The sequence below is a fragment of the Cynocephalus volans genome, chromosome 5 (assembly GCF_027409185.1).
Source record: "Cynocephalus volans isolate mCynVol1 chromosome 5, mCynVol1.pri, whole genome shotgun sequence".
NCBI lineage: Eukaryota > Metazoa > Chordata > Mammalia > Dermoptera > Cynocephalidae > Cynocephalus > Cynocephalus volans.
In genome coordinates this window covers 84054814-84080338 of record NC_084464.1, presented here as the reverse complement: position 1 = coordinate 84080338, position 25525 = coordinate 84054814, and the positions used below count along the sequence as shown (strand labels likewise).

The following is a 25525-nucleotide window of genomic DNA, read 5'->3' as shown; positions in this document are numbered from 1 at the left end:
ATTCTGTTTCTCGTGCTTGTAACAAAATACACGGAACAGGATGATTTATAAAGAAAAACGAAATTTATTGCTTACAGTTTCTGAAGCTGGGAAGTCCAAAATCCATCTGGTGGTGGTGACAGAGACCCAGGGGTCTCACACTGCAAGATGGTGGAAGCAGAGAGAGCAGAGGGAGAGAGCAAGAGAGAGACAAAGACAGACTCTCCTCTTTTAAAGCCCACAGAACCACGCCCCTGACCACCATTTTTAATCCATTCACTACTGCACAGTCCTACAATCCAATCACCTCTTCAAGGCTCCACCTTTTGATTACCACAGTAGGATTTCCTGCTCTCTTAACAATCACAGTGGGGGCTAAGTTTCTAATACATAAAACTTGGGGGACACAATTCAAGTTTCAGTGAGTTTTGGGGGGACATAATTCAATCCACTACAGGTGTTTACTAGAGGCTGGGAAAGGGGAAGGGAGATGGAAGAGTTATTTAATGGGTATAGAGTTTCAGTTTTATAAGATAAAAAGTTCTGGAGATCTGTTTCATAAGAATGTGATATACTTAACACTACTTAACTGTATACTTAAAAATGGATGGTAATTTTTTTGTTGTTTTTTTTACCACAATAAAAAAGAATAGTGCTCAGAAAAAACACACATCACTTCTGTTCACATTAGATGAGCTAAAGCAAGTTACATAGTTATGCTTATCTTTAAAAATGTGGGGAGGGGAAGTGCAATCCTATCAAATATCAACTATTCTTTTATTCTCCTTCCTATACATGCAAGGCATTCACCTACTCTCCTCTAAGGGAAGTTAACTCAAAAGTCCCAGGGATGGCATCAACCTCAAAGCCCAGGATCTCTGGGTGATGCATGGTAGTCTTTATGTCAGGGGATAATGTTCAGGTAGCATCTACAACAGGTCCATGTGCATCTCCTCTTGATCCAGAGGACCCAACCCTCCCCAAACACACACACACACACACACACACACACACACACAACCACAATATTCAGACAATATTCAGTGGTGGAATACAGTCAGGATAACTTCAATAAACACTCATATTAAAAATAGGAAGAACAGGAAACACATGGCAGTCATTGGCCTGGAACAATTCCAATATTAGACTGGGCAGAAGTTTTAGACTCCCTACCCTGAAGGTGAAAAATATTCGTGAATAGGCTCCATGTGGCTTTCCTAGGGAGGGCTCCCCTGTCCATTGATCTCCATGATTACTGGATTCTCCCTTTGGGCCTCCCTTTGGAGGACATCCTTTGGCTTTGAAGTAGGCATTGAAGAATATGTCTGCCTTAGGGGTTGAGCAGCCTACTTCATGCCTATAGATGGTAGCGAGTCCAAGGGCCATTCTATGTCTGAAATAGCCACAATCATTTAATCCAGGTTGGAGCTTCTTTTAACAGTAAAACTATTTTACAATTTTAACTTTTTACCTATTCCCACATTTCCTTTCTAGACATATTTCTTTAACATTTTTCTGTGCTCTTTTACCTCAATACCCCTCTTTCTCTCTCTCTTATCTTCTCTCTTCCTGACTCTCTCTCCCCTACTAATTGTAGGTTCTTGAGCCTAGAAATGAGTGCTACCCTTTTTCCCCTGAACCATTTTAAGTCATTTTGAGCCATTTGGTCTAACTGAAAGGAATTATAGGGCACCATGCCCTAATCCAAGATCAGTGATCTGATCCTTACTGCAAAGTTGAGTTTTCATAGGCCTTTGTGGCTCAAAGCACCAATTTTATCTTTTACTGTTTGGGTTGAGAAGCAGTTGCCTTTTCCAACCTTAAAAATCCCTGAATTGTAGACTCTCTTGTTTCTAGTCTCTTATTTATTCTTCCAGACTGACCAAGTCTTAACATATCTCTTTCTTATACAGTCATGTTTTGCTTAACAACAGGGATACATTCTGAGAAATGAGTCATTAGGTGATTCTATTATTATGTGAGCCTCATAGAGTGTACTTACACAAACCTAGATGGTATAGCCTATAACATACCTGGGCTTTACAGTATAGCCATCATAATCTTACGAGACCACTGTTGTATATATGGTAGGTCATTGACTGAAATATTGTTATGCAATGCATGACTGTAATATCTTGTCAAATACAGCTAACAACCAATAAACTGTAATAATAATCTATTTTCAACCTCTTCCCTGAAGTTAGATATGCTTTTTGCCTTCCAATTTATTGCAGGCATCAGTTTCACCTCTAGGAAACATTGATTTACATTTCTCCAGACTTCAGTAATAATTTCCTTGATTTCTTCTAAACAGCTGTTAAGCCAATGCCACATCTTTTAGGGTTTATTTTATTATCAATGCAGCACCCTACTCTTAGATTCCAAAGTATGGTATCCTTTCAGGATAAGATATATATCCTGTCTAAAAATTTCCCTCAAATCTCAGCAGCTTAAGTAAAAAGTTTATTTTCATTTGTGCTCCATGTCCATTGGAAGGGTCTTCAAAGGGCTCTGTTCACCAGGGCCACTCACGGACACATATAGATAGTCTCCATCTCAACATCTGTTTCCATAATCACGGCTTCAATGGGAAAATAACAGGCCTCTTAAAGCTCGAAATATTTGGTAAACAACACTAAAAGAAGCTCTATAGCTCTGGATTTGGTTGCAGGGAACAAAACCCTCTCTCTAATTTAAGGAGAAAGGGACTCAAATATTCAGTAGCTTATGAGATATTTGGGAGGACTAAAGAAACACACTCAGGTTGAACTTTCAGAAAAGTCTCCCAAGTCACACCCAGAACCAGGTCATCAAAGGAGCTGTGCCTCTTCTGCAAACAGAAACCCACTAACATCAGGACTCTATGAGAATTAAAAACACTTTGTCAATCAGGAAACCACAATGGCTGCCAGTTCCAGACCATACCACAACTGCTAGTGTATGCCTACAGATGAATGCAGGGAGACCAGCCTCTCAAAGCCAACAAAGCTGGTGCATGGGCTCTTTGCTGATGATGTAAGAAAAAAGGGAGCAGCAGACAGCCGATGTAGCAAAAGTGTGGCTTCCCTCTAACCTCCACTTTCCAAATCTCATGCTGGAGAATCTGATTAGCCAAATGCAAATCACACCCAGAACCCCCACTTCAGTAGGAACTCCAGCATCTGCAGCACAGGCAGGCACACTACAACAAAGATGGACTGAGTAACAATCCAGCATTTCCATCCCTTAAAACATAGCAATAGGCCGTACTGTAGGCCACCACATTCAATGGCAATAATAAAATACTTTTTTTTTTTAATCATTTTTATCCCTGCCTATTTCAAAGTAATGTTAAGACGTTTACACTAAATGAGCATGATCAGGCCCTTAGGAATTCGGGAAAAGTTAAAATTTTCCTATGTACTCTTTTATAATCTAAGGGGGAACATAATATATTTGCTTTAAACAAAATATGTTAAGTACCATCCTTCAGGTATATGAGCATTCCTGAGGTTTAGTAGTTTGTCATCTTCAATTTTCACACCGTCTATGAAGTAGCTTGTCAGTTAAGGATTGTATTCAGCTGAACATCATAGACACCCACCTACAGCAGCTTGACCAAACGTAGTACTTATTTTAAGAAGTAGACTAAAGCTGGGCAATCAGGGCCAGTACAGGGACCCCTATGCCTATCTTTCCACTCTTTCGTCCTTAATTTGTGGCCCTCATCTTCATGATCATGAGATGGCTGTTCTACTTCCAGACATGGTTGGCACCTTCCAGGACAGACAGAGGAAGAACAAAGGCAGAGGACAGCTGCGAGCTGGGTGTTTACACCACCACCTCGTGACTTCTGCATACATCTTTTTTAGCACATAGCAACCTCTCTCTGCAGGAGACCTGGGGAACAAAAGGTTTTGCTTTGTTTTGGCCAGGCCTATTGCCAAAATCAGAAATCTTTTAGTAGGAAAAAGGCTAGCATAAATACTGGGCAGGCAACTAGCAGTACCTGCCTCGGATAAACATCATTTTCTTCATTCTACAGCCAGGAAACCAGGGTTCAAAGATGTTAAGTAATGCAGTTGTAGCTGAATGATTCGGAGTTTGAATTCATGCCTGTGACTGCAAAGTCAGGACTTTTTGATAAGCATTTACTTTTAAAATGTTTTAAAACTTTAAAAAATTTTGACATGTAAAGTAGTAAATCAGATTATTTGAGCCAAAAAAAACAGGAAAGGATAAAAAACCCATTTGCTTAAGATTCCAGAGAGCAGAAGTGGGAGTGGGAATGAGAAGAGTGAAAAGTTTTTCTTGAAGGTAGGAATCTGAGAGGGAATAAAAGAGAGAGAGAGAGAGAGAGATAAAAGGAGGAAAAGGACAAGAGATTTTCTGTGGGAATAGCATGATCCCATGCTTTAAAAAACAACAAAAACCCTGTGCTTAAAAGCAGCCCTGAATATTATGACACAATTCCAGGCTAGTTTTCCACTGCTGGGTAAAAATTCATTGCCTAGTGGCTAGAACTCATTTTGACCTGGCAAAACTCATTTTATTGCTTCTGTTAACTCTTACCTAGTGCTTGAGAATTATAATAGTTATTAACCAATCTAACCTGAAATTCATCTCTAATCACTGTATGGTATTTTCCAGAATGATTCATTTGATTCTTATTTTCCTAAACCTGAATTTTCTTGCTTTCATTGAGAAAAGAAAAACAGGGAGGGGGCTGTTGGATGTTTCTTACAAGGGACTCTGAGATTTGAAGGAAATACAGAAGACATCAGAACTGGGTAGCCAAGACCACCCAATTAGAGGGCAGGGTATTGTCCTGTCTGAGAGAGAGTATACTGGCATTGACTACTCACAGCAGTCTACAAGAATGTGTAACTTATTCTGAGAACTCTGCAACAACCTCTAACTAGTCTTTGGCACTGTTGGGAAAATAGAATAATTTAATCAGGCCCCCTCACCTCAGGGTCAGTTGGGGGTGGTTCAGCACATTCTTTGTAAGCAAGTTGTGTTGAGTGGAGTTAGTGCGTGTGCACGGTGCCGTGTCCTGGCTGGCGTCTGCCTCAGGCGTCCACCCATGTGGCCATGCTCTTCAACCTATGGCCTCCAAGGACCTGTTTGCCGTTTACCTAGCTCATAGACCTGCATGTGAGAGGTCTGGGGACCCAGTCTGGCACGTGAAGAGTTTGTGACCCAGTCTATGAATGGGTTTGAGGGGTCTGTGATCTCCGGACCCAGCCCCAGCTCGACAATTGGCATCACGGGCAATATTACGGGCAGGTAAATAAGCTTGATAGGCACCTTGAAACTTGTGGCTTTTTCCCCAAGGGGCTGGGATACATCTTTACTTTGCTGTGTCCTTGCTATGAACCTTGGGGATTTCCCTACCTTAACTTCACCTCCTTGAACCAGGCTGGCTCTTGGCACTGGCATACCAATAATCTGGAAGAAAGGGACGGCTAAATGAATGTAGCCCAATCCATGGTTCTAGCTACCAAGCGTGCCTAATTCATCCCCAAATAGTAGTTTGGTACCTACAAAGAGCAAATTAATTGCACTCCTGTGAGTGCAGCAAGAAAAAGGAAAGGTAAATAGTACAGAGATTGAACTTGAAAAGGACTGGAGTGGAAAAACTGTGTAAAATATACCTGGGGTAAAGAATCTGCACACAGATTAAATTTTACTGAAGGCTGGGAAACAAAGAGCAGCTTCCTGTTGGAAGGTCACAGAATACCCTGGCCCCCCTTGCTGTTAACGCAGTCACAAGGTAAGCTTGTGCAATCATTGACATAATAAAGTCTTGAAAGGGTGTGGCTTGTGTGGCTTTGGCTCAGGTTAGACTCCTTTTGAGGATGTAGAGTCAGGGATTTTAATCCTGCAGGGTCTCAAGGAGCAGCCTAGAGCACTGCTTGGGAAAATGGAGGAGGTGTTTTTCTAGCTATCTGTATGTGCACAGTTTTTAACCACCCTCCAGCCTCCTTGCAACTAAAGAAGAGGAAAAAGAATGTGAAATAAGTGAGCAATGCCCAGCAAAACTGGAATTTAGAAGAGATGGAGCACAAGTACAGGTGAGGTCTATAGGGGGAGTTTCACCCATAAAATTATGCTTCTGCTTTGGAAGTATGTTAAGAAGTCAACAGGCTTTCATAGACACACACGAAATCACAATGTAAGTACCAGCATTCAGCAGGTATTTGTTGAGAGCAAAGGCCTACTCCAGAATTCTTAAATTCTAAAATTCTTTAAGACTTAAAGAATTTTAAGTCTTAAAATTCTTAAATTCAATATCCCTTCATGATAAAAACTCTCAACAAATTAGAAAAGTGTCTAAAAAAAGAAAGTGTCTCAACACAATAGAGGCCATATATGACAAACCCACAGCTAACATCATCCTGCTTTTCTTCTGAGAAAAGGAGCAAAACAAGGATGCCCAGTCTCACCATTTCTATTCAACATAGTAATGGAAGTTCTAGCCTGAGCAATTCCACAAAAGAAAGAAATAAAGGGCATCCAAACTGTTGGAAATTTTATCCAAAGAGGAAGTCAAATTGTCCCTCTTTGCATTTAACATGATCTTATACATAGAAAGACTTGCAGCTAAAGACTCCACCAAAAAGTCTTAGAACTGATAAACAAATTCAGTAAAGTTGCAGGATACAAAATCACCATACAAAAATCAGTAGCATTTCTATATATCAACAGTAAACTAGCAGAAAAAGAAATCAAGAAAGCAATCACATTTACAATAGCTTCCCCCCCAAAATAAAATAGCTAGGAATAAATTTAACAAAGGAGGTGAAAGATCTCTACAATGAAAACTACAAAACACTAATGAAAGAAATTAAACAGGACACACACAAAAAATGGAAAGACATTCCATGGTCATGGATTAGAAGAATTAAGAGTCAAAATGACCATACTACCCAAAATGATCTACTGATTCAGTGCAATCCCTATCAAAATACTAATGACACTCATCACAGAAATAGAGAAAAACAATCCTAAAATTCATATGGAACCCCAAAAGACCCTGAATAGCCAAAGCAATCCTGAGCAAAAAGCACAAAGCTGGAGGCATTACAATAGCTGGCTTCAAAATATACTACAAAGCTATAGTAACCAAAACAGAATGGTACTGGCATAAAAAACAAACACATAGACCAATGAGACAAAATAGAGAACCCAGAAATAAATCCATATATTCACAGTCAACTGATCTTTCATAAAGGCACCAAGAACATACAGTGGGGCAAGGACAGCCTCTTAAATAAATGGTGCTGGGAAAACTAGATCTCCATGTACAGAAGAATGAAAATAGACCTCTACCTCTCACCATTTACCAAAATCAACTCAAAATGGATTACAGACTTAAATGTATGACCTGAAACTATAAAACTACTAGAAGAAAACATAGGGGAAATACTCCAAGACATTGGTCTAAGCAAAAAATTTATGGAGATTACTTCTAAAGCACAGGCAATGAAAGCAATAATAGACAAATAGGATTACATCAAACTAAAAAGCTTCTGCACAGCAAAGGAAACAATCAACAGAGTGAACAAGCAACCAAATGGGAGAAAATAATTGCAAACTATTCATCTGACAAGGGATTAATATCCAGAATATAAAGGAACTTAAACAACTCAACAGCAAAAAATCCCAAATAACCTGATTTTAAAATGGGCAAATAAGTTGAATAGATATTTCTAAAAAGAACACATACAAATAGCCAAAGTTATATGAAAAAATGTTCAACATCACTAATCATCACAGAAGTGCAAATCAAAACTACAACAAGATATCATCTCACCCCAGATAGAATGGCTATTACCAAAAAGACAGAAAATAACAAATGTTGGTGAGGATGCAGAGAAAGGGGAACTCTTATACACTGTTGTTAGGAATGTAAGTTAGTGCAGCCATGGAGAAGTTCCTCAAATATCTAAAAATAGAACTACCAGATGATCCATCAATCCCACTGCTGGGTATTTATCCAAAGGAAAAGAAATTATCATATCAAAGAGATATCTGCACCCCCATGTTTATAGCACTATTCACAATAGCCAAGATATAGAATCAACCTAGGTATCCACCAACAGACGAATGGATAAAGAAAATGTGTTGTATATATACACAATGGAATACTGCTCAGCAAAGAATGAAATCCTGTCATTTGCAGTGACATGAATGAGGCTGGAAGACATTATGTCAAGTGAAATAAGTCAGACACACAAAGATAAATACTACCTGTTTTCACTCATGTGGAAGCTAAAAAAGATAATAAGTTGAACTTCTAGAAGTAGAGAATAGAATTATGGTTACAAGAAGCTGAGTAGGGGAGGGGAGGGGGATAGTGAGAAGTTGGTTAATGGACACAAAACTACAGCTAGATAGGGAAAATAAGTGCCAATGGTATACAGTAGTGCTAGAAACCTATAATTAACAATAACTTATTGTATGTTCACAAATGGTTAGAAGAGAGGAACTCAAATATTCTTATCACAAAGGTGATAAATTTTTGCAATGATGAATTTGCTAACTACCCTTATTTGATCATTACATGTATTAAGATATAACTGTGTCCCATAAATATGTACAATCAATTCATTTCAATTAAAAAATAAATTAAAAAAAAAAAAGAATTACATGAGAAGCTTGTTTGAAATGCAGATTCCCAGGCCCAGCCATAAAAATTTCTGATTCAGTAGGTTGGAGTGGGATCTGGGGATATGCATTATTACCAGGCAGCGCATGTGATTTGGGACTGATGGCTCTTAGACTCTCCTGGTTGCTTTGTAAAAACTAAACTTGGTCACTTCAAAAGCTGGCAACCAAATCAAATTATAGACCTGACTGATAAAAATACAAACAAAATAGAATATTTTTTTGCCACCTCTTGCATGTTATTTGTTACATTCCTGAATTTTTCGCTGTGGAATTTTTGGCCTATTTGTTGAAGAACCATAACTTGACCTGGAATTACAGAGCTATCAGAAGCAACAATATATAGATTATAGACCTGACTTCTCCAGCAATTTGCCATTACTTAGAGCAAATGCCTTCAGGAGACTACCTGTGTCTGTCTAAAAGAAGGAAGGAGGGACAGATCAGGAAGGAGGTGATTTGCAAGTCATCCTTTTCTTTCAAAACTTCCTCTCAAAATTTCCTTACAAGATTTGAAGATTAAGAACCTTTCTTGAAGAGGAAGAAATTGCTGGAGTCCTAAAAACCCACAAGATTCATTGGTACTGTGCAATCGCTTTAAACTTTTTTGATCAAGACCCATACTAAAAATACATTTCACATCACAACCCAGCACACAAACAGAGAAATACACATATAAGTGTTTATCGTGTGTGTTTATGTGAACACATATGGAAAATGGAAACAACCATTTTATGAAACATTACTTACCTTCACTAAGTGAAACCCATTGATATTTTCTATATCCCATTCCTTGCTTTTCCCTTCCCTTCTCCTTTTCCTTTCTCTCTCTTTCTTTTCCTCTCTCTGTTTTCCTTTATGAGAGTCAAGACTCTACATGGTTTTGCCCTGCTGTTTAAAAAATGCTGGGGTAGGTATAAGATTCCAACAGTTTTGAGTAGGGAAGAAGGAGAGAGGAGGTGGAATTGGAAAAGAAGTTTGTTTGCTAATTTTTCCTTTTTTCTTCCTCACGCGGTAAATCCCTTAATTTGTCCATTGTCCACCTTAGCTAAGATAGTATACACATACTGCTTTTACTGTCTTGGAGCTAGATATTTCAAAGCAGTAGAAATGCTCAGTGGAAAATGCAGATAAACAAGTGAGTCTTTACTTCCAACCAGGTTGACCACCTCACAGTCTTGCATGTGGCATGCTCTGGTGTCTTTATCTCAATCTGGAATTCTAGCTACTCACCAAAGCATTCTCTTGACTTACTCCTCCTACCTCCAGGGCTGCCAGCAGAGGTTTGTACTGATTTTCCCAGATCTTGAAGGCTACTGAAGGTATAAGAGAGAACACTTCATTCCAGAGAGTCCTGTTCAGTCACGTGCAATCCACATCAAAGGAAAGATAACCACTGGTGTTATCTTTCAACCAAAGTGTTATTTTCATCACTTGCAAATAAATTGAGAGACTCAAGTGATTTAAGGTCCTCACAATCAACTTTCTTTATCCAACCAGCAAGCTTCCATTTCATTGCAGCTGTTTTATTATGTGCAGTAAAAACATGCACAGTTTTGTTTGCTGTTGTTGATTGTTTGGCCTTGAAAAATATCAACTAAAGAAGCCAAATTAGTAAGCTACTTTTCATCACAGGGGAAAATTTTACCTTAGGCCTACGTTTGCTGTGGCATCTTTCATGTATATAAAGAAAAACAATTTAATCCAGATTTCAAGTGCTATGCATCCTCGCCACACCTACCTTATTAAAAGTGTCTTCACTGGCTTTTTTTTTTTTTTTAACTATCAAGCACTTGGCAAATTAACTCTCTTCCAAGAAATCTTCATAATAAATATCATTTTAATGGTAATAACACTAACCTGTAAGTTTTTATGCAGCATTAAGCAATGGATTGGTTTTATCTTAGTTCTTAAGAGTATATTGTCATCCACTGAATGCCTGCGAGCAAGGAATCTCTCAAAGATAATTAGGATCATGTCAAAAGGACATAGGCACTAATTTGAAAAGGCTCTCATAGACTAAAGATGGGGCAGTATGAGCATTAAAAGAATAATAATGATAGCAACAGACTGAAGCACACCAAATACACAAAAACCCATGAGTTTGTAAAGATGCTCTGAAAGAGAAAGCCCTTGGTCACCTCTGGAGTTTCCTAAGATACCAATTCATTTATTCTGAAAATTAATAAAGACAAAGTGACGTGTTAAAACTACTTGCTTGATGATATTTTTAACACATATTTACAGCCTCTGTGTGACCAAAGTGGATTTGGCCATATTTTGGTCATCAATACATTTTCCTATGATTGAACTCTGCCTTCTATGATGATGCTGAAACTAAATCTTGCCTAGTTTTGCTTTTTCTATAATTTCATGTCAATGAAATCATTCAGTATAGTCTTTTGTATTTTACTTTTTTCACGCAGCATTTTGTTTTTGATATTCATCTATGTAGGAATATTTTTTTCCTTTTTATTGCTAAGTAGTATTACATTACATTCATTTATCCATTTGCTTACCTATTCACTAGCACTTTTCCTGCCTCTGTTGAAATAACCATTTTTTCTTTATTCTACTAATATGGTAATTACATTGATTGATTTTCAGATGTTAAATCACCTTTGCATTCCCAGGATAAACCCTCCTGGTCCTGATGTATTATCCTTCTAAATGTTTCTGAGTTCGATTTACTAAAATTCTGTTCACGATTTTTGTGTCTATGTGTATGAAGGATGCTGTTCTGTAGCCTTCTTTTCTTTTGAAGTTTTACTGTCAGTGTAAAACTGGTCTCAAAATAAATTTGGGAGTGTTGTTTCAATGCCTGTTTAATTCCTTGTAGAACTTTAAGGAACACTAAATTATGCATAAAGTGTGGCATATATATATGAATATGTTTTATATAAAGTATATATTTTCAGTATAAAATAATCTGTTCTTACCTTGTTCTTTCTTTTCCTAATTTCCATAACAAACATATCCTATTCATCTTTACACCTAGCCTGAAGTTGGTTGAATTAGTGAGTGACTTGTAATGACAAATTTTAGAAAATTAGAGCAAAGCAATTCTAGGTACTATTGTATATCCAGAGAAGTTAACGGAGACCCTAGAGACTGGCATACTTTCCCAGAATAGAGTACCTTCCCACCCTTTACAGGTCTCTATCAGGTAACATTCATTACAAGCCTTTCCCCGCAGGAAATGTATAAATTCTCTGCTGTGTACATATTTACATTATGAAGTTAACGTGACTATCGTTACTCTTTTTCCTTCCTATGAAGGCACACACTGTTCTTACTGATACAACCCAAAGACGGAGCAGCAAAACAATGAAACTCCCGGGTTGTGTGGCCTGGGGACAACTAGTTTAACTGGGCATGCTCAGTCGCCAGGCAGATTTTTTTTCGGTGAAGGGGAAACTACAACAGCGCGTACCGTGCGCGCGGAGGTGGGCGTGCCCTCGTGGAATTTAGAACGTTGCCTCGGCCAATGGGGCCTCGCGGCCGGCTGGCGGGGCTCCTCATTGGAGAAGCTGAGCGGAGAGCTAGTGGAGGGCCCGGGAGGGAGCCGCCGAGGTGCGGGTCGGAGAGGCCGGGCTACGCGGTGTCCTGCGCGTGAGCAGCTGCGGCGGCCGAGGCAGCATCCAGCGGCGGAGCCAGCAGTTCCAGCCCGTTGCTTACTTTTTGCTGCACCAACACAGTCATTATGCCGAAGAGAAAGGTAAGTCTTACCAAAAAAGATTTCAAAGGCCTTCAAATTGTGCTTACAGCAAATCCTGTCATTGCAGTGGATCAAGCGGAATACGCGCGGTAGTAACCCCCGGGTTGGGAATCTCTTCGGTTCTCCACGCTTGTTTTCAGATGCCTGTTGCAAACATTCCTCCCTCCCTCCCTCCCTCCCTCCTTCCCTCCTTCCCTCCTTCCCTCCCTCCCTCCCTCCCTCCCTCCCTCCCTCCTTCCCTCCGTCCTCCCCTCCGTCCTCATCGATCTCTGATTGTTACTTTCTCTCCAGAGACGCGGCTTCCCATCTTTATGAACTCATTCTCGCTGGAATGGTTTCCACCCCCAACAAGAAGAAGCAAAAGCGGCTTCTCATTCCCCTTGCCAGAAGGGGAGTTTCCTCTTTGCAAACTGCCAGGTTGTGCTTAGTGTAGAGGGAAAGCAGCGAGAGGGGAAAAACTAGTACAAGCATAGGGAGATCGAAAAATAATAATAATAATAAACCGGGCAGATGTTGAGATTATTCCCATGTGGGCTGTGCCGGCGGCCGGGTGCCCCCGGTGGCTCTAAGGCTGAGGGAGAGGGAAAGCCATGTTTAAAATAGCGCTCACCCTCCTGCTCGCTTCCGCGGCGGACCCGTATGTACCAACTCCGGTGTCACTCAGGGCCGGGCACTCGGCAGGCGGCGCCCGGGCGGCCTGGACCTACCTGCAGCTCGCAGCGGGAGCGGCGGAGTTGGTGGCGTGGAAGACAGGACGGCGCCTAGGGTGCCCAATATGGCCAGTCCAAGGTCAGAGGCCATCAGGTCCTCTCCGGCGACTCGAACCCACACTCGTTCGGGGAAGGGCGTCCGCGCGCTCTCGCGCCTCTCCTTGCGTAGAGGAAACTAGGGTCATCTGAGTCTCATCTTCCACTCCTTGCGGACTGTGTCCCCTTCCGCTCAGGCCCCGGACACCAAATACCACGCACGGGGACACACATCTCCCTCGTGGTCGGGCTGCGACATGTCCTTGTCCCAGGGAGGGAAGGGAAGGCTTTCCTCCTCCGCGAGGAAACGTGTGTGACGGTTGGTTCCTGAGAAAATGCTTTGCCCACAGCCTGCCCCAGTGTTTCCAACAATGTCAACCGGTGTGGGTGTTAAATATGAAGCGAAATTACAAACAATATTGCTTTATCAATTAAAGATTGTGGACTGATTTGTGTCTGTGAGTGACTGCATTGTTAAAAAATATTGACGCTTTTAAGATTCGGAAGTTTTTTGCCTTATATGTCATTTCAAGAATTTGGTGGAAACTTGCCTCCTACTACACTTTTTAGAAAACGTAATTAAAACAGTTTTTAAAGCTCTTAGAGTTTGTACACACGGACAGTGTTGTCTGCCTCGTCCTGTGCAGAGTTTGACCCGTATTATCTCATTTAATCCTCAGAACACTTTGAGCCGTGTTATCACCATTGAACTGGGGCTTAAAGACATAAATTGACCAACATCCCACCAACCAATAGCTAATAGCAAAGAGTTAATGAGTTAATCATATGCTGTAGATCCCAAAAGTCTTTACTCTCTACCATAATTTATTCATCCCCTTCATTTAGTGATGGGTGGGTTAAGAGGAATTTAGGAAATCCCAAAGGACTCCCAGTTTAAGAATGTGGATGGCATATTAAAAGTATTGATACTTGAGATTCATTATTTAAACTTAATTTTTATGAAAATAGTGGGATTTTTTAGCCCTATTGTACTAAGATGAGGATATTAAAATATCACCATTTTCAACATTTTATCATAGGTTTTAATGATGGGTTGGGAATTCTAGTAGAGTGAAAGGAACTAATCATCAAGAAATGGGTTACTAAGTATGTTGGAGCCATCTTTTCTCCTGGGAATTATTAACCAATGTTTAGATAAACAGTAGGTTAGATGTGCACTTTCTGTGTATAATAGACCTGGAATTGGTAGAATCTTTCCTTGACATTCAAGGGCAGAGTTGGTGAAACCATTACTCTTACTTTCCCTTACTGTCCACCTTCTCAAGGAGACAGAAGGGAGGGAAAGAAGAGCAACACAATAACTGGCTTTGGCAGGGAACCCCATGCATTAGCAAGCCAAGAGTCCTGGGACTAGGGACAGACCGGTGTCCAGGCACCTATGTGTCATTTTTCAGGGCATCAGAGTGTTCTTCAGAGATGGAAACCCCTCCTTGATTAATAGGAAGGCTTTTCATTTATACCTGGAGGCCAGAGACCTGGGTCGGTACCTGGGCAGGTGCAACGACAGATCAAACACAGCTATCATGGCCATCCCATCTGTCAGTGAAACCTTAGCGCTGCCTCATGGAACCCTGGAGTTCACTGGAACCTTCGTTAGAAACCACCATCATTAGGTAAAGCTTCCTAGATGCAAACAAACAAACAAAAAAGCAGAGACAATCTATGTGTAGCTCTTAAGAAATCTGTAAAGCTAGAGTAACTGCCAAAGCATTTACATAGTACTCCACAGTATTTTTCTTGACTAAAGAACTGCTTGTTCTACATTACCATAAGCTTTAAAAGTGCCCCCATAATACTTTTTTTTTTTTTTTTTTTTGCTATCTTTGCCCCTTGTGTTGCTTTTTCCTAGAAATTAAGAAATGTTATTTAATGAACATTCTGATTAAGTTGTTCTGCAGAGCAAGAAGTGGTACTAACGTAGTCAATAAAAACATCTGGAATCCTAGCACTGTTTTAATGCTGTAGGGATTAAATTTTGCAGTTTGCTCTCTTGGAGCTTGTATTTAATTGAATGAGATAAGACTTGCAGGCACAAAACAGATTGAATAACTTTAAGGCTGTTTATATGTTTCAGAATATATAGTTATAGACTACAAAAGGTATAGGATAGATGAGGAGAGAAGGTTGAATTTGGGCTGGTCTGCATAGTGTGGGTAGGACTCAAATATACCAAGAAAATCAGTCATTTTCTGTTATCAGGCATTTGAATGAATCTTCTGATTGTCTCGTAGTGTGACCAGGCCTCAGTTATATAACATTTAAGTCACATTATATAAAATGTTCTTATGAATTTCTTTGTAAGTTTTATATATGTCTTTGTGTGTGATAGTCATAGCTACATTATACCAATGGTTTTTTATAACTGCTGTATTATTTTTTGAAGCAGCATAGCACTTAACAGTGAGGAGTTCTTCAGTGCATATCAATCTCTGTCTGAATTTATACGATTTAAATAAAGTTGAGTTTCCTGTATTTATTACATAATGGGTTGTGAGTGAGGGGACTAGCAGGAGAAATTGTAACACTTATGGACTCAGGTGGTGGTGGGACAGTGAGTGACTTGAGGTCTAGACTCTTCTGGTCAGACATCCACAAATGCCTGCAGTGGTCAGATCTGATGTTCTACAAAGAGGCATCAGCCAGTGAGGCCTAGAATCACAGTCCTGTCACAATTAGCAGCAGCAAACACATTTTCACATACTGTTTATTTTTCTAGTTCCTTATCACTAGAACTATTGTAAATGTCTAGTGTATCACATTAGAAGTTCTTTAATGAGGCAATTTTTCATAAATTTGTCATGTAAAACAGCAATTTCGCTTTACACTTAAAAAAGGTTTAAGGGAGAAAAGCCCATCTGCCTCTAGTTTTGAAATTTGAAATCAGCTTTTTATCTGTTTTCTTAAAATGGAAAAGCCCAGTAGCATTGGGCTTGATATAGGACATGATTAACTAACAGTGCTCAAGGTTTCTGATAATTAGTCTTTCAAAAGAATATCACTTGTCATAACACCAAAGACAGAAACTGTAAATGAAAACACAGATAAATTTGGCTACATGAAAATGACTTTTTCAACGTGGCAGAAAAACTCTGTTAAAAAAAATTCAAATTTACGAAAAAATATTTATACCACGTATCACTGAAAAGGTGTTCCTATTTTAAAAAGGTAGAGTTTATGGGCCGAGCCCGTGGCACGCTCCCACCGCGGGTTCAGATCCTATATAGGAATGACCGGTGTGAGTGCCGGTCACGAAAAAACGACAAAAAAAAAAAAAAAAAAAAAAAAAGGTAGAGTTTCACATGTCCTTATGGAAAAGAGATATACCCTTATAGGAAAATAATAGATTCAAGTAGGTGAAAATGTTTAGTTTTACTAGAAATCAAAGAAATGCACATTATTAAGAATAATGAGATGTGATTTTTTTAAGTCAGTCTGGTTTAGACAAATTGAAAGTACCACTGCCCAGTGCTGAGGCACTTATACAGACATTCAGCACTATCAAGCAATGTGGATGAGAGTTTAATTTCTTTAAAAAAAAAAAAAGATTTATTGAAGTATGATGTGTGATCTACTTGCCGTAAAGTCCATTCATCCAAAGTATACATTTAAATGATTTTTAATAAATTATAGAGTTGTGCAACCATTACCATAATCCAGTTTTAAAATATTTTCTTCACCCCGAAAAGGTCCCTCATGTTGTTTACAGCCACTCCCTATACCCACCCCAACCCTAGATGGTCACTGATCTACTTTCTCAATTTGCGTTTTCTGGAAATTTTATATAAAAGGAATCCTACAATATGTAGTCTTTTGCGTTTGATTTCTCTCACTTAGCATAATATTTTTGAGTTTCATCACTACTTCATTCTTTTTTATTGTCCAATAATATTCCATTGTATGGTTATACCATTTTTTGTTTTACCCTTTCACAAGTTGATGGACATTTGGATTGTTCCAGGTTTTGGTAATTACAAATATGCTGCTGTGAATATTTGTATATAAGTCATCCCATGGACATATATTTTCATTTCTCTTGGGAAGATTCCTAAGAGTAGAACTTGATGGGTTGTATTGTAGTCTATGTTTAACATTTTAGGAAACTTCCAAACTGTTTTCCAAAATTCATGAGGATTCCAGTTTCTCCACATCCTTGCTCATACCTGATATTGTAAGTGTTTTTACTTATAGACGTTCTAATGAAATTTAATTTATATTTCTGTCATAAATAATTATGATGAACATCTTTTCATGTGTTTACTAGGATAATGTATATCTTAGGTGAAATGTCTGTTGAGATATTTTGCCCATGTTTTTAATTGGGTTATTTGTCTTATTATTGGGTTGTAAGAGTTCCTTGCATATTAAGGATACACATCCTTTAAAAAAAAAAAAACCCTATTTTAAAAAATTTATTTATTATTATTACTTTTGCATTAGGGATACAAGTCCTTTATCAGATATTATATGATTTGTAGATATTTTCTTTCCGACTGTAGCATTAAAAGTTTTGCTTCTTTTGAAGAACAAAAGTCTTTAACTTTGATGAAACCCATTTAGTGTCATATCTGATCAATCTTTGCCAAATTCAAGATCACAGATATTTTATCTAGTTCTCTAGAAGTTTTATAGTGTTAGCTCTTATATTTAGGTCTGTGGTCCATTTTGAGTTAATTTTGTGTATGGTGTGAAATAAGGGTTTAATAGTCTTTTTTTTTTTTTTTTTTTTGGCATATAGATATCCAATTATCTCAGCACCATTTGTTGAAAAGACTATCCTTTCTCCACTGAATTGCCTATGCACCTTTGTCAAAATTCAATTCATCATAAATATAAAGCTTTATTTCTGGACTCTCAATTATGTCCCATTATCTCTATGTTTATCTTTACAACAATACTACACTATCTTGATTACTATGGTTTTATAGTAAGATTTTAAATCTGGTAGTGTCAGTCTTCCACTTTGTTCTTCTTTTCCAAAATCATTTGGGCTTTTAAGTCTTGTGTTTCCATATAAATTTTAGAATCAACTTGTAAATTACTACAAAAAGGCTGCTATGATTTTGATAGGGATTGAACTGAATCTATAAGTCAATTTGGGGAGGATTGCCTTCTTAGCAATATTGAGTCTCCTAATTTGAATATGAAAGGGACTGACATCCATAAATGCTTGCTGAGTTTAATGGAGTTAAATATTGATATGGAACCTATATTTGAGTAAAGCCTCCAAAATGGCACAGCTGTACATTTTATTTTTTCATTTACTCCATGTTAAACATTTATTGAGCATCACCTTTATGCAAGGTACCACCACCTTGGGAAATTAAGTGAAGAATTACTGTTTTTTTTCCCAACCCTTTTTGGAGTGAATGGGTAAGTGCACTTGTGTTTAAGGATCTTTCAGTCTGACAAGGTGGGTAAGACACATATGCAAGTATTTATAATTCATGGCAAGAAGTGATAATGAGCCATAGGAAAAGCTGTGAGCTGTGAGCATTCAAAGGTTTGGTCAGGCTGAATGTCCAAAGAAGAAACAATGTTTCTGAATCAGCACAAGTTATTTGATTGATTACCTATTTTTGAATTAACTTTGTTTTGTAATCCTTCTAATATGACTTGACTATGAAGTTTTTGACGGCTCTGATCTTTCTTTTTTTTTTTTTTTTTTTTTTTTTTTTTTTTTTTTTTTTCGTTTTTTTGTGACCGGCACTCAGCCAGTGAGTGCACCGGTCAGTCCTATATAGGATCCGAACCCGCGGCGGGAGCGTTGCCACGCTCCCAGCGCAGCACTCTACCAAGTGCGCCACGGGCTTGGCCCTGATCTTTCTTTTATACACCCTAACACCTAGCACATATACTATAAATATTTGTCGAACAAATGGATGAATGAATTGTTTTCAAGAGAAGAAAGTATTAAGTTTAATTATTTCTTGTATTCACTTTCTACTAGCTATATGATTTAGAGCAGGTTACTTAACCTCTCTCTAAGCTTCTAAGTTTCTAATTCTGTAAGACTCAGTTTCCTTCCTCATCTGTAAAACTGGATAATAATGAGTTCTGCCTTACTGAGTTGTGGAAATTAAATGAGATGGTGAATGCAAAATACTTAGCACAGTGTCTGGCATATGTAAAACCACCAATGCCAATGGATGTTCATTTTTATGATGATGATGTTTTTAATTATTAAGAGAGCCACAGTGAAATAATAGGCTTGTCATAAGCACCAAGCTTCCAATTTGTAGGAGGACAAATGGCACATGCAGTGGATAGAGAGCAAGCAGATCTCACCCTGGATGTTACTGCAAACATAGGGGTAGATATTCAATGACCAAATAATAAATGTAGTGTTTTTGAAAGAACATAAGCTTTAATCTTGTGCATTTTTTACATGGTTGATTTTTTTCTCACAGAAAAAAAAATGTGTAAAAATATTTCTCTGTAGCATTAAAATTCCCTTGGCAAGTCAGTTATCAAGTGATCCTCTTTTCCTATATGTTCCCCCTAAAACACTGCTTTTGTTTACACCACAGTTAAATATATTCCACTCTCCTTCAGGGTACAATTTGGAAGTGGTGACTGAAATAAATAACATTTAAGCTGTCTGCTTTCACAGTACCTAGTATATTGAAATATGATGTTAGTCTCCTGAGTAATTTAAAAATCAGTGTTGAAGATAACAAACCAAATCAAAATGTTGAATTCCTTTTTCACTGGCTGCTTATTTATTGTGCATTTCACTGTCTTCTTAGAAGAGTTCAATCAAATAACATAGTGGTTCTTGGTCAAGGTATTTATTGAATCCAGTATTCTTAAATCTTGTGAGCATGTCCACAAGCAGGGCCATTTAGATATGCCTAAGGCAAATGTTTATTAAATCATCCATAAAGTAAATGATATGCACATTCAGAAGTAGGGAAATAGAGAAAATGGTTTTAAATTTTAAAATAGGCTCCAAAAATTCCTATTTTTTGAGAAATTTATATCATTAATTAACAGAAATATATTTATTAGTATTAAAATTTAAATAGCTACCATTTATTGAAAGCCTGGATGTACCAGACCTGAGCTATGTGTTTTAAATTCATTAGGTACCTTAGTTTATATAAAAACATGTGAAGTTATTAGAAATAAACATATGTGGGAAATATAATACTGTAATTTTTTATTTTATTCTCACAATAGTTCTATGAGGCTATCCTTATCTCTCAGATAAGTGTTATGTATTGTAACTGTTGTGGTTTTCTATAAGTTAGACACTGTTCTTAGTGCTTTGCGTTAATAAACATAATCCCCCAACCACCCAGTAAGATATGTACTCTTCTCATCTCCAATTTACAGATGAGGAAATTGAGGCACCAAGAGATTAACAGAGTTCAAAATGTCTGGGCAGGAATTTTACTCCTGGAAGTTTGGCTCCAGAGTCTGTGATCTTAACCCGTGAACCCAGCAACCTTTCTCATACACAGAGGAGAATACTGTGATTTAGGAAACTAAGGAATTTCCTTTGGATCACACAACTAGGAAGTGATAGAACCAGCATTCTAACCCAGTCTTCTTTTACTCAAGAATTTTGCTCTTAACCATGACACCGTAATACTTCCTGTATTTATTTATTTCTAATAACCTCATGTATTTTGATTAAAACTAAGGTGCCTAATGAATGAAACAAGGAAGAATCAAGTGTTATGTAAATATGTGAGTGTTCATTTGTTTAAAATGCTGTTTTTAATTAAGATACCATCCTTCTAAGTACCAGTCATAGAAAGTTACCCAACAAGTCATTATTATCTGTGATCATGTCCTAAGGTTGGCCTCAGGGTCCAGGCTTGTGCTTGGTAAGAGAGGTACATTATCATGAATCCTTCTAGGTATTTCAGTAATTAATGGACTGTAGGGTTATATACAAGATACACACACACACACACACACACACGAGTGTCCTCTCCCAAGTATTGATTTCTTTGAGTATTGAAAGCCTAAGACTTCATATTTTCTCAAATTCTATCATGAACTGCTGGATTTGCTATTTCCAAGATACATTGTCTTCATAAATGTGCTATATATAGGATGATAGGATACTCCTCTATAAATAAGAATATGTAAATATGGTTGCATATTATACAGTATATTGAGAGATTGTATTATAAATATTAAGCCACCATTACTTAGGTCTTGGGTTTAAAAAATGAGCAGGTGCTTTTTCTGGAACTCATCTAATAAGAATAAAAGCTTAATAGCTAGGAAAATCTATTGGACCTAAGGCTGGACAGATTTTCATTTCAGTGTTGTGGATTACCAAATGATGAATGTTTAACTGCAAACATTATTTTTAAATCATTTTTACTGTACAAAGTGATAGTATTTTAAAATTATATCTTGGTTATTTTGACTCCATACAAAGAAATACAAAATCTACCCTGAGAGGTGCTGGTTTTCTTTTTTCTTTTTCACAACAACATTGTGAAATGTTTTACATTGAAAAATGTAAAGTGATATAAAAAAAATGATAGAAATGACTTGGTGTTTTTTCTTTGGTTTTAATAGTGAGATAAAAAAAAATACTTAGATCTGTGTTTATGACCATTTAAAAACCCAGAATAGTAAAAGTATGTGCAACTCAACATATAGTATTTTTTCCTTTTTATTTTGTTTTAATTGACAAATTATAACTGTATATGTTATGAGGTGTGTGATGTTTCAACACATGTATACATTATGAAATGATCAAATCAGGCTAATTAACATATCCATTACCTCACAAACTTATCATTTCTTTGTGATGAGAACATTTAAAATTTACTCTCTTAGCAACTTTGAAATATACTGTACATTACTATTAACTGTATTCACTATGATGTGCAATAGGTGACCAGAACTTATTCCTCCTGCTCAGCTGAAACTTTGTACCGTTTGACCAACGTGTCCCCGTTTATCTTTGACCCACATCCCAACCCTCAGGTTCTAGTAACCTCCATTCTACTCTACTTCTATTAGTTTGACTTTTTTATAGACCACATATAAGTAAAATTATGTGGTATTTGTCTTCTGTGCCTGGTTTATTTTATTTAACTTGTCCTCTGGATTCATCCATGTTGTCACAATTAACAGAATTTTCAGGGTTTTGTTTTAAAGGCGAGTAGAATTCTACTTTTTATATACACAGTTATTTTATCCATTCATTCATTGATGAGAACTTCTGTAGTTTTGAGATCTTGCTGTTGTGAGTAATGGTGCAGTGAACATGGGAGTGCAGACATTTCTGACATACTGATTTCAATTCCTTTGAACATATATACAGAAGGGAGATTGCTCGATCATATGGTAGTTATATTTCCAGCTGTTTGACAAAACTTTATACTATTTTCCATATCAGTGTTCTAATCTACATTCCCACCTTCAGTGTACAAGTGTTCTCTTTTCTTCACATTCTCACCTATAGTTGTTATCTGTCATCTTTTTGGTAATAGTCATTCTAACAGGTGTGTCATGATATTTCATTGCGGTTTTAAATTGCATTTCCCTGATTAGCGATGGTGAGGATTTTTTTCTTACATCTTTGGGCCATTTCATGTCTTCTTTTAAGAAATGTCTACTCAGGTTCTTTGCCCATTTTTTTCATAGGGTTATTTGTTTTTGGTTTTGTTTTTTTTTGTTGTTGTTATTGAGTACATTGAGTCCCTTATGTATTTTTGATATTAGCCCTTTATAATGTATTGTTTGCAATTATTTTCTTTCAATCTGTGGGTTGTATCCTCACTTTAATTGTTTTGTTTTCTGCGCAGAAGCTTTTTAGTTTGATGCTATAATTTTTCTAACCACAAGTTTAGCTAAATTGCAGTGACATCTTCTTTGTCATTCAGTGTATTCTCTAATTTCCACTTGATGTAAAAGTTATTTTGATAGGGTATCTTCTATAACACAGGTATGATTAACCCCACCTCATAGTTAGAAAAATTAGAGGTCGAATTTTAGGTTTGTTGCTTAAGGTCTCAGACGGCCTGAAGAATTTTTCCACCATACCATGTCCTTCCATTCTTCTGTGGAAACTGTGCTCTCAAGTCTGGGAGCCTGCGTGGGCCTCTCTTTTAAACTTCACTATGTGATTGGCCTGCCCGGTGTGGGAGTCTGTCTAGGGAAGGAATCTGTTGGTCCTTAATTCAATGTATTTGGATCCAGGAGATGCAGACCTTGACTTCCATCATTGGCTTTAACTGGATTAATTCATGTTGATGGATTTGAAACTGCCTCTGGTGCACACAATTTATGTCCCAGTTGATTGACTTTCTGCACATTGAAGATTTTTGATGTATTATGTTCCTCTCAAAAGTGTCAGTTATATATTTTGTGACTGTAAGTGGACAAATTACACACAGTTTCAAATTATGTTTCATTTTTTCAGCAAACCAGTAGAACTACAGCATGGAACTAACTGGCTTTGGATCCCAGTTCATTGACCTTCTTCTTTTTCTTTTCTTTCCTTCTTTTTTTTTTTTTAAATTCTGGGAGTCTGCTGGGTTCCAGCCCCTCTGGGCTCAGGTGAGAGGGTCTCAGACCTTATCCCTCTGCCTGGAGGCCCAGAACACCTATCCATTCTTAGAGATGAGCAGTCCAGAGACTTTTGGGAAAAGCACTCTGGGAAGTTGGGAAAGCACTCTGGCCCAGGCCACAGACAGAGTCAGGCCAAGGTTTAACTCAGCCTCAGGGACTTGGTATGTTAAGCTCATCCCCACCCCGCCCTCAGCACAGACTCAGCTGAGGCAGGTTGCACCAGAATAGCACCTTCATGTCCTGAAGTCTTGTGGGTTAGGGTCAGGGTGGGGTGTGTCCTACTGGCCTAGAAGGGCATAAGGCCCTGTTCAGTGGCTGGCTCTGAGTCATTCTTCTCAAGGACATCTGAGATCATGGGACCTGTCTCTGCCACTTCTACTGCAGCTGCTGGTGGGTCTGAGCAGTGGCCTCCGGAAGCTCCTAGGCCTTCTTGTTCTCTTGGAACAGCTTCCTGGGGGCCAGTTGGTGGTAAGAGGTAGGCACTGGCTTCTTTCTCATTTTGCCCTCGCTGCCTCCAATTCTGCATCTTACCCCATGGTTGCTGCCTACTGGCAAGATTTATTCATTTCTTTGTTGCTCTTGGTCACACATGAAGGACCCTGGAAGCATAGCTGGGAGAGAAGGCAAATGAAGTGGAGTAATGAGAGAACCAGCATGGCTTGGTCCTAGATTCTTCTACCCAAAACATGCTGCACATTATCAGAGTTGTGTTCATTTTCTTTGTTCTTGGAAACAGCTAGAGGACTCTAGAATTATAATAGCAAAGTTTCTCCTCTACCAGGTACTAGGAACCCTGTCCTGATCCCTGTCGTCCACCCATGACACGTGGGGTTCCTCATTAACCTTCAGGGACACAGAATCCAAACCCAAAGTCTGAGGAGCAGTATCTGGAGAGCTGCAGGGTCAGAAAGTTCCAGGCAAAAGATCAACATATAGTATTTTTAATGAGATTTTTTGAATTGTTATTTCAAGAGGCTCATGAGTGAGAGGAATAGGAAACACCATTGCAAATCATGTGCTCCTCAGCTAGGATTACAGATTAAAGCTTTTCCCAAACTGGAAGCCCTTTGCTCTTCTAGCATACGAGATCTGCACCAGTTTGAAATTTGGAAAGCTAACACAATCCACTTTAAGTGGTATAGTGGTTAAGAGTATGAACTCTCCTGGTTCTGAGTCCCAGCAATTCCACTTACCAGCAAGATTACCAGCTGAATAATTTTGGACAAGTTACTTAACCTCTCTGGCCTCAATTCCTCATTTACAGAGTGCATATAATACTCTTTTACCAACCTTATAGGATTGTGGTGATGATCAAATAATTTAGATCATTGTCTTGCAAGTAAGTGCAATATATGTCTTTATTACTATTATTTTTCTGTGCCCCTTACCTTGTTCTTTCCCAAGACCCCAGTGCCTGGCATCCCTATAATGTACACATGACACTTTTGTAGTGTGGTAAATAAGTACAGGAACAGCTAAGTCAGCCAGATGAATAAGATCTTCAGGTCCATTCTCTTAGTTTTACTGGTGAAGAAATCAGCCCGGTGCTTTCTCCATGAAACACAGGTAAAAGGTAACTCTGGTGAAAGAGGCAACTCAGACCAAAGAGGTGTAAAATATTTAAAATTACTTCTTTCATCCTAAAGATATACCCCATAATTGAATTATGTGTATTTATGCTGATAGTTTCAGTGAACATGTATAACATGGCGTTTTCCTTATTTTTAGTTATCTTTTTTACCTGATTACCAGTAAAATATTTTCCCTGAAAGTATCCCTCAGAAAAGAGAGAGTTGCTGTTTATTTCAGCTCATCCAAAGTATTTTAAATTAGAGTTCTTACTCAATTACTTTTATCTTGAACA

The 25525-nt window shown here is 38.1% G+C and overlaps 1 protein-coding gene across 6 annotated transcripts in view; it reads left to right on the top strand.

Moving 5' to 3' along the window:
- Positions 1-12176: 12176 nt before the first annotated feature.
- Positions 12177-25525, top strand: part of HMGN3 (high mobility group nucleosomal binding domain 3) — a 32500-nt gene continuing 19151 nt past the window's right edge. For all 6 annotated transcript variants that reach the window (XM_063097468.1, XM_063097467.1, XM_063097466.1 and 3 more), the window contains exon 1: positions 12177-12349. In XM_063097468.1, the coding sequence (XP_062953538.1) occupies positions 12335-12349 (15 nt within the window). In that variant the 5' untranslated portion in view covers positions 12177-12334. The remainder of the gene's footprint in view (positions 12350-25525) is intronic.